Raw genomic sequence first — 19,059 nt, 5'->3', positions numbered from 1 at the left:
AGCTGTATGTGTTCCTGATATATTTTCCATATCAACCTTTTTCTGGGTATATCATTTGCAAATATCTTCACCCAGTCAGGAGGCTGTCTTTTCATTTGGTTGGTGTTTTCCTTCACTGTGCAAAAGTCTTTGTTTCATATAGTTCCATTTGTTTGTTTTTGCTTTTGTTGCCTTCCCTGGGGATACATATACAAAAAAAATATCTCAAAGAGCTCACTGCTTATGTTTTCTTCTAGTTTTATGGTTTCAAGTCTTACATTTAAGCCTCTAATCCATTTTATTTTATTTTCATATATTTGTAAGAAAGTGGTCCAGTTTCACTCTTTTCAATACAGCTGTCCAGTTTTATTGAAGAGGCTGTCTTTTTCCCATTTATATTCTTATTGTCTCTTTTGTCATAGGTTAGCTGATCATACGAGTGTGGATTTATTTCTGGACTCTCTGCTTTGTTCCCTTGATCTGTGTGTCTTGTTTTTGTGCCAGTTCCATACTGCTATGAATTCTATAGCTTTGTGGTATGGAAGTGTAACAGCTCTAGTTTTGTTCTGTCCAGATTGCTTGGCTATTAGGAGTCTCTTGTGTTTTAAGAACTGCTTTTTTTTCTTGTTCTGTGAAATATGCCATTGATATTTTGATAGGGATTGCATTTAATCCGTTGATTACTTCAGGGAGTATGGACATTTTAACAATATTGAGTCATCCAGTTCATGCCTGTGGTATATTTTTCCATATTTTGGTGTGTCATCCTCAGTTTCTTTAATCATTGTCTTATTGTTTTGAGGTTACGGGTCTTTTTACTTCCTTGGTTAAATTTATTCCTAGGTATTTTATTATTTTTGATGCAATTATAAATTGGATTCTTTTCTTCATTTCTCTTTCTGATAGTTCATCATTAGTGTATAGAAATGCAACAGGTTCTGTATATTAATTTTGTATCTGCAAATTTCTTAATTCATTAGCTTTACTACATTTTTGGTGCAGTCTTTGGTGTCTTCTCTATATAGTGTTCTGTCACCTGAAAATAGTGACTTTTACTTTTGCTTTTCTCATTTTGATGCTTTTATTTTTTTTTTGTACCCCATTGCTATGGCTAGGTTGAGGATTTTTGCATCTGTATTTATCAAAGATATTGGCCTGTAATCTTCTTTCTTGTAGTGTTTTTGTCTGGTTTGGTATCAGGATAATGGTGGCCCTATAGAATGAGTTTGGAAGTATTCCTTTGTCATTTCTTTAAAAAGTGATAGATATTAACTCTTCTTAAAATATTTGGTAGAATTCATCATGAAGCCATCTGGACCTTGATTTTTCTATGCGGGAGTTTTTTGATTACTGATTCAATTTCATTACTAGTAATGAGTTGAGTCTATTCAGATTTTCTGTTTCTTCATGATTCTGGGTATTGGGCAATTATATGATCTAGACGTTTTTCTATTTATTCTAGGTTGTTTAATTTGTTGGCATATAATTATTCATTGTATTCTCTTATAATCCTTTGTATTTCTGTTGTGTAAAGTTGTAATTTTTCCTTTTTAATTTCTGATTCTCTTTTTTTGGGTGCTCCTTTTTTTTCTTGATCAGCCTAACTAAATATAAGTTTCTTGATTTTGCTTGTCTTTTTAAAGAACCAACTCTTACTTTCATTGATCTTTTGTATTTTTTAGACTCTATTTCATTTATTTCCTCTATGATCTATTATTTTCTTCTTTCTCCTAAGTTTGGGCTATGATTATTCTTCTTTTTATAGTTCCTTTAAATGGATATTTAGATTCTTTATTTGAGATTTTTGTTTCTTGGAGTACACCTGTATCATTATAAAGTTCCCTCCTAGGGCTGCTTTTGCTGTGACCCATAGATTTTCAGACATGCAAAAGAATGCTCAAACTACCCTACACTGTGCTCATTTCACATGCCAGCAAGATTATGCTCAAAATCGTTCAAACTAGGCTTCAGCAGTACGTGAACCAAGAAATTGTAAATGTACAAGCAGGGTTTTGAAGAGACAGAGGAATCAGAGATCAAATTGCCAATATTCATTGGATCATGGAGAAAGCAAAGGAGTTCCAGGAAAACATCTACTTCTGATTCATTGACTACTCTAAAGCCTTTGACTGTGTGGATCACAACAAACTGTGGAAAATTCTTAAACAGATGGGAATACCAGACCACCTTACCTGCCTCCTGAGAAATCTGTATGCAGATCAAAAAAAAAAAAAAAAAGAAAAAACCAGTTAGAACCAGACTTGGAACAACTGACTGGTTCAAAATTGGGAAAGGAGTATGACAAGGCTGTATATTGTCACCCTGCTTATTTAACTTGTATGCAGAATATATCATGCAAAATGCTGGGTTGGATGAATCACAAGCTGGAATCAAGATTGCCAGGAGAAATATCAAAAACCTCAGATATGCAGATGGTACCACTCTAATGGTAGAAAGTTAAGAGGAATTAAAGAGTCTCTTGATGAGGCTGAAAAGGGAGAGTGAAAAAGCTGGCTCGAAACTCAGCACTAAAAAACTAAGATCATGGCATCTGGTCTTATCAATCAATGGCAACTATTAATAGAAGGGGGAAAATTGGAAGCGGTGACAGATTTTATTTTCTTGGGCTCCAAAATCACTGCAGACGGTGAATGCAGTCATGAGATTAAAACAAGGCTTGCTCCTTGGAAGGAAAGTTATGACAAACCTGGACAGTGTATTAACAAGCAGAGACATCACTTTGCTGACAAAGGACCATATAGTCAAATCTATAGTTGTTCCAGTAGTCATGTATGGATGTGATAGTTGAACCATAAAGAAAGCTGAGTGCCAAAGAATTGATGCTTTCAAACTGGTGCTGGAGAAGACTCTTGAGAGTCCCTTGGACTGCAAGGATATCAAACCAGTCAGTGTGTTAGCCACTCAGTTGTGTCCGACTCTTTGCAGTCCCATGGACTATAGCCTGCCATGCTCCTCTGTCCATGGGATTTCCCAGGCAAGAATACTGAAGTGGGTTGCTGTTTCCTTCCTAAAGGAAATCAACCCTGAATATTCATTAGAAAGACTGATGCTGAAGCTGAAGCTTCAATAATTCAGCCACCTGATGTGAAAAGCCGACTCACTGGGAAAGACCCTGGTGCTGGGAAAGACTGAGGGCAGGAGGAGAAGAGGTTAACAGAGGATGAGATGGTTAGATAGCATCACCAACTCAATGAACATGAATTTGAGCAAACTCCAGAAGACAGTGGAGGACAGGGGAGCCTGGCGTGATACAGACCTTGGGGTTGCAAAGATTTGGACACGACTTAACACTGAATACAACAACATAGATTTTAGAGTTGTTTCCATTTTCATTTGTCTCAAGGTATATTTTGATTTTTTTATTGACCTATTGGTTATTTAGCAGCATGTTGTTTAGTGTCCTTATGTTTGTGTTCCTTCCAGTTTTTTTTCATGTAGTTGATTTCTAGTTTCATAGTGTTGTTTTCAGAAAAGATGTTTACCATGATTTGAATCTTCTTATATTTAATGTGACTTTGTTTTATGGCTTAGCATGTGATGTATCTGGAGAATGTTCTGTGTACACTTGAAAAGAATATGTATTCTGCTGCTTTTTTATGGAATGTTCTATGTATATCTATTAAGGTAATCTCATCTCATGTGTTAAGGTAATCTAATTTGTTAAGGCCAGTGTTTCCTTATTGACTACCTGTTGGCTGATGTATCCATTGATGTAACTGGGATATTAAAGTCCTCTAAAATTCTTGTATTTCTGTCTCTTTCTTCAGTTATTTCTGTTAATATTTGCTTTACATATTTAGGTGCTCCTCTGTTGAGTGCATAAATGTTTACAAATGGTATATATTCTTGTTGGATTGACCCCTTTATCATAATTTAATGCCCTTCCTTGTTTTGTTACAGTCTTTGTATTAAAGTCTGTTTTGTTGGATATAAGTATTGCTACTATGGCTTTCTTTAATATCCATTTGCACTTTCAGTCTGTGTGTGTCTTTAGATCCGAAGTGAGTTTCTTGTCGGCAACATATATGTGCCCTGTTTTGGTATCCATTCAGCCCTCTATTTCTTCTGATCGGAGAATTCATCCATTTAAATTTAAAGTGATTATTTTTGGGGGGGGGAATAGGATTTTTTTTAAATTTTTTATTAGTTGGAGGCTAATTACTTCACAACATTTCAGTGGGTTTTGTCATACATTGATATGAATCAGCCATAGAGTTACACGTATTCCCCATCCCGATCCCCCCTCCCACCTCCCTCTCCACCCGATTCCTCTGGGTCTTCCCAGTGATTATTGATAGGTATTTACTTACTGCTATTTTGTTCACTGTTTTCTGGTTGTTTTTGTAGTTCTCTGTTGGTTTCCTCTGTAGTTCTCCTCTTGGTTTCTTGTGTTTTGATGGATTCCTTTAGTAATATGTTAGGGTTCCTTAAGAAAGTAAATCTAGTAACCATCAGTGACATACTGAACAGCACAGGGAATTCTCATCAACATTCTATAATAAGCTAAATGAGAAAAGAACATGAAAAAAGAATATAGACATGTACCTGTATAACTGAATCACTTCACTGTATACCTAAAACTAACACAACATTGTTAATCAGTTATATTCCGGTATAAAATAAAAATTTTAAAAGAAAGTAAATCTTAAGTTTTCATCACAAGGAAAAAAATGTAACTATGCATAATGATTGATTTAACTAGACTTACTCTGGTGACAATTTCACAATGTATACAGATATCAGGTTGTTATGTTGTATACCTGAAATTAATGTAATGTTTATTTCAATTATATTGTCATTAAAAAATAAGACAACTCTGGTTGTCCTCTGGACCTTTTAAAATTACTTTTGCCTAATTAGGCCAGGTTCATGTCATCTAGTAACTGTGTAATTTTTCAGGAAGTGATGCTTGAAGATATCAGAAATCTGGGAAGTATGCCATTAGTGGGGAAGGTAGCTGAGTCTTAGGTTTTTTACCTTCCAGTTGTTTGACCTTGAGCAAAATCCTTTTCCTCTCTGAGCTTTGGTTTTCTTATTTCTAAAACAAATTTAATAATGTCTTCCCTAACACACATCACTGTTGTAAGGTTTGAAGTATATTAACATTTTATCAGGATTAGCACTCTTATACTGCAAGCAAACTCCCCATTCTGTAGGCCACTAAAATGTGCCCTAGGACTGGCATCTACTCAGTGCCTATAATAGTATCTTCCGAAAGGCATCTTTGAAAGGAACAGGGTTCAGAAACCACATTCAGGGATGATGCAGGCTCAAAATGGAGAAAGACATTGAGTCAGGAGTATGTGTATGGCACCAAATCTCAAAAAGGGAGTTTTGAGTACTGAGCACTTAAATTTTGGAATTGAGACAAAATGATGCTCTATGTTATCCTTTTCTCACCCCACTCATGTATTTTTTTTTTTTTTTTCTTTCTTCTCTTGTCGTTCCAGGTGCACGACGACTGCAGGAGACGGTTTTCCAAGGAATGCTGGTTTGGAAGTCATCGATCATCAGTCATTCCTCCCACTGCCCTGAGCGACCCCAAAGGTGATGGTGAGTAGCTAAACGTTAATCTCAGAAATACACTGGGGAGGGAGGGAAGGTTCAATGCCTGGGGGAAATGACTGCAATTAAATTATTCTGGTCAACCAGTCAAGCATTTCTGAAAGTACGAGTGTGCAAATGTGTAGAGCATGACTGTGTGCTCAGCTGCTCAGTGTGTCCTACTCTTTGCGACCCCCTGGACCATAGGCCACCGGGCTAATCTCTGTTCATGGGATTTTCCCAGCACAAATACTGGAGTGGGTTGCCATTTCCTCCTCCAGAGGATCTTCCTGACCCAGGAATCAGACCTGCATCTCCTGTGTCTTGTGCATTGCAGGCAGATTCTTTACTGCTGAGCCACCAGGGAAGCCCCTATGTGTAGAGACAGCTCGTGATTTTCTTTAGACCTTTGGGATGGTGAATGTTGATGTATCTCTATGTGGGGATGTTCTTTGTAGCCTCTGTCACAATTGTTTCCAAATGATCAGAAATCATTTCAGCTTTTTCATGATTTCCAGACACTAGATAATCCATGAAATAATTTTGTTTGTTTGCTGCCTACTTCATTGCCAAGGAAAACCCAACATTAGCTGGGAGCAGAGAAAGGAAAAGAAAGAAGAGTATATAGTTTCCTTAGAGAACAGAAGGGGGAAGGATTCCTGTAATCATTACAACAGTTTTAGAACTAGACATAGCATATGTGCACATACATGTATGTGAGCTGCTCTAGTCTTTTCCAGTTTCTTTCCTAACCCCAACACAAATACAGACAGACATTGGTACATGGAATGAGCCACTCACACAGTTTTCTGCAGGCAAGCATACTTATATGTCCCCATGATGACATGCTCAGGCACATATCCCTCACTCAGGGATGCATGCATATAATAATCTCAGATCTATTCAAATATTTATCCACATAGATTCACCTACAAGATAGGTGACTAGAGAGGTCATGAGACTGACGCCTTGGTACATAATAGATACTTGATTGGCTAGGAGAAAAAAGGGACTATGGGAAAGATAGAGTTGATAGAACAGGAAAAGTAGCAAACTAGTCAGCCAAGTGTTTTCAGGCTCCTAGTGAAAGTCAATGAAGTCCTGAATCTGAAGTCCTGAGACTGCTCACCACTATAGGGACCTGGGGAAGATGTCTTTCAGGAGACTGAAGGATAGCCACTTCAGCATCTAATAAATAACTCCCAAATAAGTGTTAAGGGGCTGCCACCTCTTCTTTGTAGTTGGCCCAACAGGTTCTGTGTTTCCTGGCCTGGTGGAAGTTAGAGTTTTTTAGTTTGCTTTTTCCCATCCTATATAATTTCTTATTCCTGTTATAGATGGTCAACTAATAGCATTGCTTCTTCCTTTTGCTTTTCACCAATGTCATATTATTGCTTAGAAGCACCTATGCTAAGCCATTCTTTTTGTGTAGTGACTTATATTAATGCCCCCATGAATTAGCCTTTCATCCTTGTCATCTGCAGTCTTGATCCAACTGAATGTCTCTCTTGAGAACCCGTCATTCTAGCATGTATTACTTGGTTTCTTAGGAGTATCTTTTACAACCTCCGTATCTTCTTGACTTTTTCTGGTTTCTTGGTCTAGGCAGATATGCTCCTTAATGGATGGATAGGTCTCCTGTTGGGAAGTCCCACCCATCTTGGAGATAATAAAAATCATTAAAAATTATTTGGGCCAACCCCTCTGGCAAAGCTAGGGAATCCCTTCTCCAGCATCCCAGAGTGGAGGCATCTGAGGAAACACGTGCCATTGTTGAGTAGCACTCATCTATTCATTCATTATTTATTCAGTCAACAAACTCTTAATTTCTGAGAATGTCTTCCAATTTCCCCCTTTTCCTACCCAGTCTACTTGGTCAATTTCTTCTCTCATCCTAGAGGGTGAGAACAAAGTTAATTCTTATCTCCTGTTTAAAGGTTTCTGTAATTTCCCCTCCCCACTTCTCTTGACAAATAAATCACTTTCTTTGCTTTGAACCCAGAACACATAGCTCAGAGCACTTACCACACTACATTATAGTTCATCACATGAATGTCTCCTACTCCAGACTGGGAGCTCTTGTACCACTAGCACTTAAACCTGGATACATGGCATATGCACAGTCAGGATTTGTTGCATGAATTAATTAATACATTTACTGAATACCAAGTGTATGTAAGGCTCAGTGATGAACAATGTAGAGAATAGGATATGACTAAGACAGAATCCCTGATTCACATGGGGGCAAAATTCATATGCAATATTTGTCAAATCTGAGAATGCATCAGAATCATCTGGAAGGCTTGTTAAAGCACAGATTTCTAGGCCCCAGTCCTTGCCCCACAGCTTTTGATTCAGTAGAGCTGAGTAGGGCACAAGAATTTTCATTTCTAACACATCCCCAGATGATGCTGATACTACTAGTCCTGGGAGCTACTCCATCATGTACTAACTGTGTGACTTTGGACCAGTTACTTAACCTCTCTTTGCCTTGTGTACCATTTGTTTTCTGCCAATAGGGAATAAATTTGTACTTGGATGCCTTATGAGGGTTAAATGAGGAGTTAACATTTGTAAAAGAGGATTTTAAAATACAGGAAGGGGAACAGGAAGCCAACCTTAACATCCTTTTGTGGTATGAACTGAACAAGTTTGAGAGTGACTGTTGGCTCCTTGGTTTGGGGTGCTGTGATTATATTAATGTAGCTCAAAGAAGCATGAGCTCTTTTTTGAAAGGCTCTTTCAGACTGTTGACTCATCTGGAGCTTAAAGTCAAGTAAATCCCCTAAGCCCTTTTCACACTTTGATGCTGCCAAGCCAAGTTCCTATTGTCCTGTTCTGCTGCAATTTATGCCCTTGGGCCTAAAGGCCAAGCTTCATATTTATCCCCTTTTCAGCTATTTGACTTTGACCCAACTGCTTGTTAAGGTCATTTGTCAATCTTGATTCTGTCATCCAGTGGTTCTCCCTCCAGCTGTAGGTACTTCAAATTTGACAAGTCAGCCTTCTATATTTTTATTTTAATTAGTTAAAATTGCTGAATAATGCAGGACATTCCCTTACAATTAACATTAGCCTACTCAAAAGCAACCTTGTGGACATGATTATTTACTTGGTTATGAATCTTCCTAACATTGCTATATTCTAACCCACATTGCTATCCATGTAGTAATCTTGCCACCTTGTTCACAGGATTCATCTAACACTTATTGTCATTTTATCTTGTCCCTGTCACCTCTCTCCCTCACTCCACAGTAGCCATGCTCTTCTCTTCACTGTCCCTAGACATCCCAGGCCATATCCCTTCTCTGGGTAGCTTCTTAATCTTCCTCCTGACCCCTAAAAAAACTCTCCCCCCAGATATCTGCTTTGCTTACTACCTCCCTTCATTCAAATCTAATCTCAAATGTCATCTCCCCAGAGGAACCATTCCTGACCATCTTGTCTAAAATAACATCCCCTTCAGTCTCCATCTCCTTTTCCTGCTTTATTTTTCTTCATATCGCATTATTTTCTATATTTATTTGTTATGGTCTATGTCCTTATATTAGAATATAAGTTCCACAAGAGCAAAGATTGTTTCTATCTTGTCCTATCATTATATATCAGAACATAACAAGGACAAGCACAAAGAATGCCCTCAATACATATATGTTGAATGAATGAATGTCTTAACTACCATTATTTTAACATATTTTTTTGTAAAAAAAAAAAAAAGTGTTAAAAAGGGATAACGTGTTCAAGGAGGATAACTACTTCCAGGCTATGCTACTGAAGGGACATATCAGACTCCTCATGTAGTTATGAGCCCTGGCAAGCCCTGAAAATTTAGTGCATGACAGCCTAACTGGTTCAGGATGCCTTCAAGTTCCACTGGCCAGTGAGTAGAACTTGGCCCATAGAGGAAGCTTGCTTTAGACTTTTCCAGGTAAAATAGCCACAAAATCTGCTTAAGTCATAGTCTTCCTTCAGGCTCCTTTTTTTCCAGGCTACAACAAATGGGACATTTCAACCTGCCTCTCTCCCACTGGCCCACACCATTCAGGAGCAACCCACATCCTTCTTCCTCTTTGCACTTATTTTTGCTGGGGAATCCCTGCAAAGCCATGAGCTCAGAGATTTGGGGGCTCACAATTTGTCTAGCATCTCCTATGAGGCCATTGCTCACTGCCTGTCTCCCTGCCAACAGACTCTACGACTCAGCATGAGCTGGCAGGCTTTGGCAATTTAGACTGCTATTAACTCCATTTCTCTATGGGGAGTTTTACTACTGAGGATTATTAAAAGCTTCTGTCTTGTCCAGACAATTTCCCTATAGTCTTGTTTCCCCTGAAAGTTGATATGATAACTTAGATTGCTCTACCAGAGCCTTAGAGGAGCAATTAAAGCACCCTGCTTCACCCCATGTTGATATCTTCTGTTGGTAGTTCCTGGCTGAAAGGCAACCTTTCCTACCTATCTTTCCTGACCTTATATCTTCTCAGTGTAGCTACTGAGCTATCACTCACTGAGCTAGTACTCATTAGGTGTGCTGATCCTTCTCCTAAACTCTCAGTCTTCTCTTTCCTTAGTTTCCCCTTGGCATTTTATTGATCTTTGGTTGTGGTACCAATTTTTTATTCTTTGTGTTACAATACACTCTTGTGTATGTCTGTCTCCCTAGCTTGAGGGCAAGGTCTAGAACCCTAGAAGTGTCTAGCATGATGATTGGTATGTAGTAGTTACTTAGGAAATATTGGTTACCTGGCAACAGCTGGGCAAAGACCAGCTGGGTTTTTTTTTTTTTTAATGAAAGCCCCTTTGGGTTGCATCTGACTTCCCTTCTGTTCTTCAGTCTCAGAGGCACAAGGAAGCTGTGGGAGGTATTAGATGCCTGTTATCTTGATGGTGGTGATGGTATCATGGGTGTTTACATATGTCTAAGCTCATTAAATTGTACACATTAAATATATGCAGTTCTTTGTATATGTTATACCTCAATAAAGCTGTTTTTAAAAGTCTGCAAAATTTGATGTTAAGTCATCTCAATGGCCCTTTTCTTTTTTCTTTTCCTTTTCTTTCTGTTGTGTGCATTATTAGGCCAATTAGTAGTATCTCCAGACTTTTGGAATCTTGATTGGTCTTCAGCCTGTTCATGCCCCCTTCTCATCTTCATCAACTCCAAAAGCGGCGATCATCAAGGGATCGTCTTCCTCCGGAAATTCAAGCAGTACCTTAACCCATCTCAAGTGTTTGACCTGTCGAAGGGTGGACCTGAAGCCGGGTAAGCATAGGGTAAGGGATGTAGTTGGGCATATAGAAATGATTCCCCTCTCTACACATTCTAGAGTAGGACAGGCTTCCTGGAATTAGTTCTTGTACCTGGGCAGGAAAGATCTATTTTCTCAAGACAGGACATAAACACAGCTCCAGAACATCTTGAGTTGGCTGGCTAGAGGACTTTTAGCCCTCTCCAGAAATCCTTTCAAGCCTATGTCTTGCTCTCAGATTTGCTTCATCTTTTCCAGTTGGGAAAGGCAAAACTGTGTCTCCTGACTTCAGAGGAGGAGGCAAACTGATATTACTATACACCTTTCCTGTCATTCGCTCTTTATCCTGGGGCCAAGTAGATATATCTCTACTAGAGGGCTATATTATTTAGAGACCATCTGGCTGTTCAGCCCTGGTTTCTGTGAACCCACTGGCAACTATGCAAGACATTCTTCCTAGGCCTCAGCAACTAGATTTGGCTAGGCCACTAGTAACTTACAGAACAAGGTTGAGCCAACAAAAATGTGGGTCAAGGCAAGGCCTGCTCTCCAGGATTGCCTGTGGGAGCATTTCCTATGATCTTAAGTACACAGAGAGATAGAGGTTAAGGAAAAGGAGACAGGTAACCTAATAGCAGAGTGCAGAAGAAGCAGTCCTTAGCTCCTGGCACATTGTAGGAAAGTTTTAAAACTTGTCAGTTCATGAAATGACTGCCCTTTCCCTTCTTCTTTCCAGGCTCTGCATGTTCAAGAACTTTGCTCGCTTTCGTGTGGTGGTTTGTGGTGGAGATGGCAGCGTGAACTGGGTCTTATCTCTGATTGATGCCTTTGGATTACATGAACAGGTGAGTCCCTAGCTCATTTAGTTTAACCATCACTAGAGAGACTAGGAATATGAAGCTGCTTATCCCATGACGTCCCCGTCTTTACTCTCTTTGTCTATAGAATGTATGTTTCCTACTGGTGTCACAGTCAACTTGACTGGTAGATTCCCAATCTAAACCTATACCATTTTGGGGTCTATCAATAGGAAGGAGAAAAGAAGAAATTAGCAGAAAAAATGAGCAATGCTCTATTCCCCAAGCCCCAAGATGAAGATTTGAAGGGGAGGAGAGCAAGCAAAAAAGAAGTGGCATCAGGCAGCATTCAACACCCATTCCCTATGCTTCCTGAGGCCACTTATTTTCTTCGCTGAGTCTCAAGTGTAGCAGAATGTTCCTCTACCTCTACCTCACCTCGCTCTCCCTAAGTAGCCCCCTACTCTTCTGACTGCAGTAACTTTGTCTCATTGAGGCACCTCATCTCCTTGGACCAGCCTAGATAAAAATTTGTGGCTATGTTTCTCTTTTAGAAGCATAACTACAAATATTGGCATATTCCAGCAACATTTCCACTTACCGAGAAAGTTCTGTATTGCCAAGAGTGGGACCCAACCACTTAGGGAAAATTTCACTCAATTTCAAACATCTTCCTATTACACTTCCTAAAATCACAAGTCCTTTATTGCCACTGACTTTGAGACCATATTATTTCCCAAAAAGCACCCTCTGGGTCCTTTGATGGGTAGATCTTGGTAGGATTGTCTGAAAAGGGTGCCTGGTATTGTTCTTGCAGTGTCAGCTGGCAGTCATCCCTCTTGGAACTGGTAATGATCTGGCCCGTGTCCTCGGCTGGGGTGCATTCTGGAACAAAAACAAGTCACCTCTGAACATCCTCAACAGAGTAGAGCAAGCTGGTGTGAGGATTCTAGACAGGTGAGTGGCTGAAAGATCAGGTCATTGTGGCTCTTCCAGTCCCTTGCCAGTTACTCTCAGTTACATTATCTCAGTCAGGGATGTTCTAAACTCCTTCACAGAGCCTCATTGCTTTTCTGGCTCAAGTGCAGGGAAATTTGGGGGATCTTGTTTATTAAGAAAAAAGGATCTACCATGTATCCTTTAAACATCACTGAAGCCCCTCTTCAAACTTAAAAGATCCTAGAGCAGGAACCCCCATTAGTAAATTTCAAGAGTTCTTGAACCTCCTTAAAATCGCATAGCTAATTATCTGTGTAAGCATAGTTTTTCCTTGGGAAAGTTTCCATCTTTCTATTCTAAGATTGTATAAAACATTATAGTTCTATAGCTTCATCGAGTTCTCAAAGAAATTAAAAAGAGGATTCATAACCAATTGGCCTGGATTATTTGTGCCCTAGAAAAGAGAGAATATTGCCCTCTAATCTTCTGAGAAGAAAGATTTTCCATGAGGTTTCTATTTGATTTATGGCTGCTAATAAGACTATCCTTGGGAGCCTTTTCAAGGTACCAAGCTGGGCCCTAGCACAAATATTCTTATTCAGTAGGTCTTCAGTAGGGACCTGGTATGTGTATGTTAAAAAAGCACCTCAGGTGATCTTGATAGTTATCACTGTGTGGGAAGTGCTGCTCCCTGAGAACCCTGTGGTAGAATTCCTTCCATCAAACTGGCCTTGAGAAGTCATGAGGCAGAGGACCTTGACCCTTGAGATCAAGTGACCTGAGATAACTTGGGCATCCGCTACAACACATCATGACTCACCACATAAATATTTTGACCTTTTTCATGACATATGAAGCATTGATGCCACCCTTTAATGAAACAGAGCCCTAAATATTTGTCTTTAAACTTCATCTCAGATGGAGTGTGATGATCCGTGAGACTCCCAGACAAACTCCATTGCTAAGAGGGCAAGTTGAAATGGACGTACCCCGATTTGAGGTAACTACTGCCTAGTTGTAATTCAAGCCAACATCTTTATTATGCATTGAAATAATAGGTAAAACCCAGAGAGAACCATTTGTATTATCCATGGGCTTGATGAAGATGAGATCAATGAGGATTCGGGACATTTCAATCAGCAGTTCTTTACCAAACAAAACTGTGTGAGGTGTTGGGGATATAATTCCATCAGAAAATATGGATTAACTATAGTGTGTGAGATACGAATTGGCAAAAAAGATTGACACTGAAATCATGCTGTCATGGAGCCCAAAGTCTATGTGCAGTGGTAGAAAAATAGTTTAATAAAATAGTATGAGTGTTTATATATATAAGGAAATAGAAGGGAATGGAAATACCCAGCAGGTGTACCTAATCTGGGGCTTCCCAGGTGGTGCTAGTGGTAAAGAACCCACCTGCCAATGCAGGTAGGTGTAAGAGATGCAGGCTTGATCCCTGGGTCAGGAAGATCCCCTGGAGGAGGGCATGGGAACCCACACCAGTATTCTTGCTTGGAGAATCCCATGGACAGAAGAGCCTGGTGGGTTGCAGTCCATAGTGTTGCAAAGAGTCAGACATGACTGAAGCGACTTAGCACACACGTAACTAACCCAGTCTGGGGAAAATCAGGGAAAACTCAGAAGGTCATTTCAGAAGTGATTCAAGGACCAGAGGGAGTTAATTCAGATAATAAGAAAAGAGGAGGCTTGTTTCAGACAGATGGAATAGTATGTGTTACAAAGGAAAGAGAGCATGGAATATTCACAGAACATAAATGCATTCATAATGGTTAAGGCATAGGGACCAGGGAGTGGGTATATAGGGAAAGTAACCAAACATGAGGTTGAAAAGGTAATCAGGGGTCAGGCCAGGAAGGACCTGGTAAACCATGGCAGGAAGTTTAAACCTTTTTTTAGTTGATTTAGGGCTCCCCTAGTGGCTCAGACAGTAAAGAATCTGCCTGCGATGCAGGGGACCTACGTTCAGTCCCTGGGTCAGGAAGATCCCCTGGAGAAGGGAATGACAATCCACTCCACTATTCTTGCCTGAAGAATTACATGGACAGAGGATCCTGGCAGGCTACAGTCCACGCGATCGCAAAGAGTTAGACACAACTGAGTGACTAACACTTTCAACACATAGTTGATTTAGGGCTTCCCTGGTGGCTCAGAAGGTAAAGAACCTGCCTGCAATGCAGGAGACCTGGGTTCGATCCCTGGGTAGGGGAGACCCCCTGAAGGGGAGCATGGAAACCCACTCCAATATTCTTGCCTGGAGAATTTCATGGATAGAGGAGTCTGACAGGCTATAGTCCCTAGGATTGGAAAGAGTCAGACATGACTGAGGCAACTTAGCACACATGCACACAAAGTTTAAAGTAATTACAATATAATAGCTATATTTAGCTGTGCAATATAACTTTGTTGCTTATTTTATAGATAGTAGTTTGTATCTCTTAATCTCATATTCCTGCCTTGCCCTTCCCATCTTCCTTCTCCCCACTTGTAGCCACCAGCTTTTTCTAAATATCTGAGTCTATTTCTGTTTTCTAGTATTAATCCTTTTGTATTATATTTTAGATTCTACATATAAGTGGTAACAGTATTTGTGTTTCTATTTTTACTTATTTCACTATGAATAATACCCTCTAGGTCCATCCATGTTTTTCAAAATAGCAGAATTTCATTCTTTCTATGACTGTTATATCCTATTTTGTGTGTACACACACACACATACCCCAAATCTTCTTTATCCATTCATCTGTTGATGGATATTTAGGTTGCTTCCATATTTTGGTCATTGTAAATAATGCTGCTAAGAATATTGAGATACATGTATCTTTTCAAATAAGTGTTTTCATTTCTTCAGATATATTCCTAGGAATGGAATTCCTAAATCATATGGTAGTTCTATTTTCAGTTTTTTGAGGAATTTTCATACTGTTTTCCACAGTGGCTGTACCAGTTTATATTCCTACTGATGGTATAATTGGGTTCCCTTTTCTCAGCATCCTCACAAATGTTTACTATGTATTGTCTTTTTTATGATAGTCATTCTGACAGGTGTGAGGTGGTATGTCATTGTGGTTTTCATCTGCATTTCTCTAATGATTAGCAGTTTTGAGCATCTTTTTCTTGAGCATTTTGGCGGTTTGTATATCTTCTTTGGAAAAATGTCTATTCAGGTCTTCTGCCCATTTTACTTTAAATTTTTTATTTTGCACTGGGTGTAGTCCAAATAATACTTGACAGTTTCAGGGGAACAGCAAAGGGTCTCAGCCATACATATACATGTATCCATTCTTCTCCAAACTCTGCCACATAAGATTGAGCCGAGTTCCATGTGCTATACAGTAGGTCCTTTTTGGTTATCCATTTTAAATATACCAGTGTGCATATGTCCATCCCAAACTCACTGTCTCTTCCCCCCACCCTTCCTCCTGGCAACCATGAATTCACTCTCTTAAGTCTTTGAGTCTGTTTCTGTTTTGTAAGTAAGTTCATTTGTATCATTTCTTTTTAGATTCCATATATAAGGGATGTCATATGATATTTCTCCTTCTCTTGTCTGACTTACTTCACTCAGTATGACACTGTCTAGGTCCATCTGTGTTGCTGCAAATGGCAATATTTTGTTCTTTTTAATGGCTGGGTAATATTCCAAAATTGTATATATGTATCACATCTTCTTTATCCATTCCTCTGTCAATTGACATTCAAGTTGCTTCTATGTCTTGGCTATTGTAAACAGTGCTGCAATGCACATTGGGGTGCATGTATCCTTTTGGATCATGTTTTTCTCTGGATAAATGCCCAGGAGTGTGATTGCAGGGTCTTATGGTAGCTCTATTTTAAGTTTGTTTTTTTTTTTAAGGAACCTCCATTCTGTTCTCCGTAGTAGCTGTACCAATAAGAGGGTTCCCTTCTCTCCACACCCTCTCCAGCATTTATCGTTTGTCAATTTTTTGATGATAGCAATTCTGGCTGGTGTGAGACTTAACAACATCAAAACAAACAACCCAATCAGAAATTAATTACTGAATTATCTTTTCATGTGCTCTTCTGCATCTGTATGTCTTCTTTGGAGAAACATCTATTCTTCCCTTTTTCTGATTGGATTGTTTGTTTTGATGTTGTTAAGTGTCATAAGTTGTTCATAAATTTTGGAGACTAATCCTTTATCAGTCACATCATTTGCAAATATTTTCTCCCAATCTGTGGGTTGTCTTTTCATTTTGTTTATTGTTTCCTTTTCTGTGTAAAAGCTTCTGAGCTTAAGTAGGTCCCATTTGTTTATTTTTGCTTTTATTTCTATTATTCTGGGAGACTTGCCTATTTTTGTAGGGTTTTTTTTTTATTTTGAGTTGTATGAGTTGTTTATGTATTTTGGCTATAAACCCCTAATACTATCATATCATATATGAATATTTTCTTTCATTCAGTAGGATGTTGTTTCATTTTGTCAATGGTTTCCTTTGCTGTGCCAAAACCTTTGAGTTTAATTAGGTCCCACTTGCTAATTTTGTTTTTGTTTCTTTTGTCTTAGGCATATCCAAAAACATATTGCTACAATTTATGTAAAGTAGTATGCTGCTTATGTTATCTTCTAGGTTTATAGATCTTTAATCAGTTTTGAGTTTATTTTTTGTATATGGTATAAGAAAATGTTCTAATTTTATTCTTTTGCATGTAACTGACCAGTGATCCCAGCACCATTTATTAAAGAGATAGTCTTTTCTTCATTGTATATTCTTGATTCATTTCTTATAGATTAATTGATCATAAATCTAAGGGTTTATTTCTGAGCTCTCTCTTCTGTTCCATTTATCTTTATGTCTGCTTTTGTGCCAGTGCCATGCTGTTTGATTATTGTAGCTTTGTAATATAGTTTGAAGTCAAGTAGCATGATACTTCCCATTTTGTTCTTTTTTCTCAAGATGGCTTTGGCAATTTTGGTTCTTTTGTGGCTCCATATAAAATTTAGGATTATTCTAGTTCTGTGAAAGATATCCTGGATATTTGATAGAGATTGCATTAAATCTATAGATTGCTTCAAATACTATGGACATTTTAAACCATATTAACTTTTTCAACCCATGAACAACAGATATCTTCCCATTTCATTGTATCATCTTCAGTTTCTTTCATCAAGGTTTTATAGTTTTCAGAGTATAGGTCTTTCACCTCCTTGGTTAGGTAATTTTCTAGTTATTTTATTCTTCTTCAATGCAATTTTAAACAGGATTATTTTCTTGCTTTCTTTTTCTGATAGCTCATCATTTGTGTAGAGGAAAGCAACAGATTTCTGTACATTTATCTTGTATCCTGCAACTTTACTAAATTTTTTTTTAGTTCTAATAGTGTTTTGTAGAAATTTTAGAGTTTTCTATATATAGTTTCATGTCACCTGCAATTTGTGACAGTTTTACTACTTCCCTTCTAATTTGGATGCCTTTTATTTCTTTTTATTTTCTGACTGCTATGGCTAGGACTTCCAATAATATGTTAAATAGAAGTAACAAGAATGAGTATCCATGTCTCATTCTTGATTTTAGAAGAAAGGCTTTCAGCTTTTCACCACTGAGTATGATGTTGCCTGTGGATTTGTCATAATGGCCTTAATTATGTTGAGATATATTCCCTCTATACCCACTGGGGTGAGAGTTCTATCATGAATGGATTTTGAATTTTGTCAAATGCTTTTTCTGCATCTATTGAGATGATCATGTGATTTTTTTCCTTCCTTTTGTTAATGTGATATATCACATTGATTAATTTGCAAATATTGAACCATCTTTTCATCCCTGGAATAAATCCAACTTAATTATGGTGCATGATTATGTTTATATGTTATTGGATTTGGTTTGCCAATATTTTGCTGCGGATTTTTACATCTATAGTCATCAAAGATATTGGTGTGAAATTTTGTGTGTGTGATGTCTTTGTCTGGTTTTGGTATCAGGGTAAAAGTGGCCTTGTACAACGAATATGTAAGTGTTCCTTTTTCTTCAATTTTTTGGAATAGTTTGAGAAGACTAGGTATTAGCTCTTCTCTGTATGTTTGGTAGAGTTTCCTGTGAAGTCATACAATCATGGACTTTGGTTTGCTGGGAAATTATTTTATTACAAATTCAAATTTACTACTAGTGATCAGTCTGTTCAGATTGTCTATTTCTTCCTTATTCAGTCTTGAAAGATTGTATATTTCTAGAAATGTGCTCATTCCTTCTAGGTTGTTCAATTTATTGGCATATAACTGTTCATAGTATTCTTTTTGAATCTCTGTGGTATTGGTTGTTATGTCTCCTGTTTCATTTCTTATTTGGGTCCTCTCTCTTTTCTTCTTGATGAGCTTCACTGAAGGTTTATCAATTTTATCTTTTCAAAGAACCAACACTTGGTTTCATTGATCTTTTCTATTGTTTTCTTATGGGGGCCTGTATTTTATTTATTTTCTCTTGAACTTTATTTCCTGCCTTCTGATGACGTTAGACTTCATTTGCTCTTTTTCTCTTTTAGGTGGTAGTATA

The 19,059-nt window shown here is 38.2% G+C and overlaps 1 protein-coding gene across 1 annotated transcript in view; it reads left to right on the top strand.

Annotated features, from left to right (window-relative positions):
• Positions 1–19,059, top strand: part of DGKK (diacylglycerol kinase kappa) — a 160,757-nt gene that overhangs the window by 104,272 nt on the left and 37,426 nt on the right. The window contains exons 10-14 of the mRNA XM_043459737.1: positions 5,451–5,553; positions 10,624–10,807; positions 11,530–11,638; positions 12,408–12,547; positions 13,448–13,529. Coding sequence (XP_043315672.1) covers positions 5,451–5,553; positions 10,624–10,807; positions 11,530–11,638; positions 12,408–12,547; positions 13,448–13,529 — 618 coding nt within the window. The remainder of the gene's footprint in view (positions 1–5,450; positions 5,554–10,623; positions 10,808–11,529; positions 11,639–12,407; positions 12,548–13,447; positions 13,530–19,059) is intronic.

This window comes from Cervus canadensis, chromosome X (assembly GCF_019320065.1).
Source record: "Cervus canadensis isolate Bull #8, Minnesota chromosome X, ASM1932006v1, whole genome shotgun sequence".
Classification (NCBI taxonomy): domain Eukaryota; kingdom Metazoa; phylum Chordata; class Mammalia; order Artiodactyla; family Cervidae; genus Cervus; species Cervus canadensis.
This window is presented reverse-complemented; position numbering and strand designations above follow the sequence as displayed.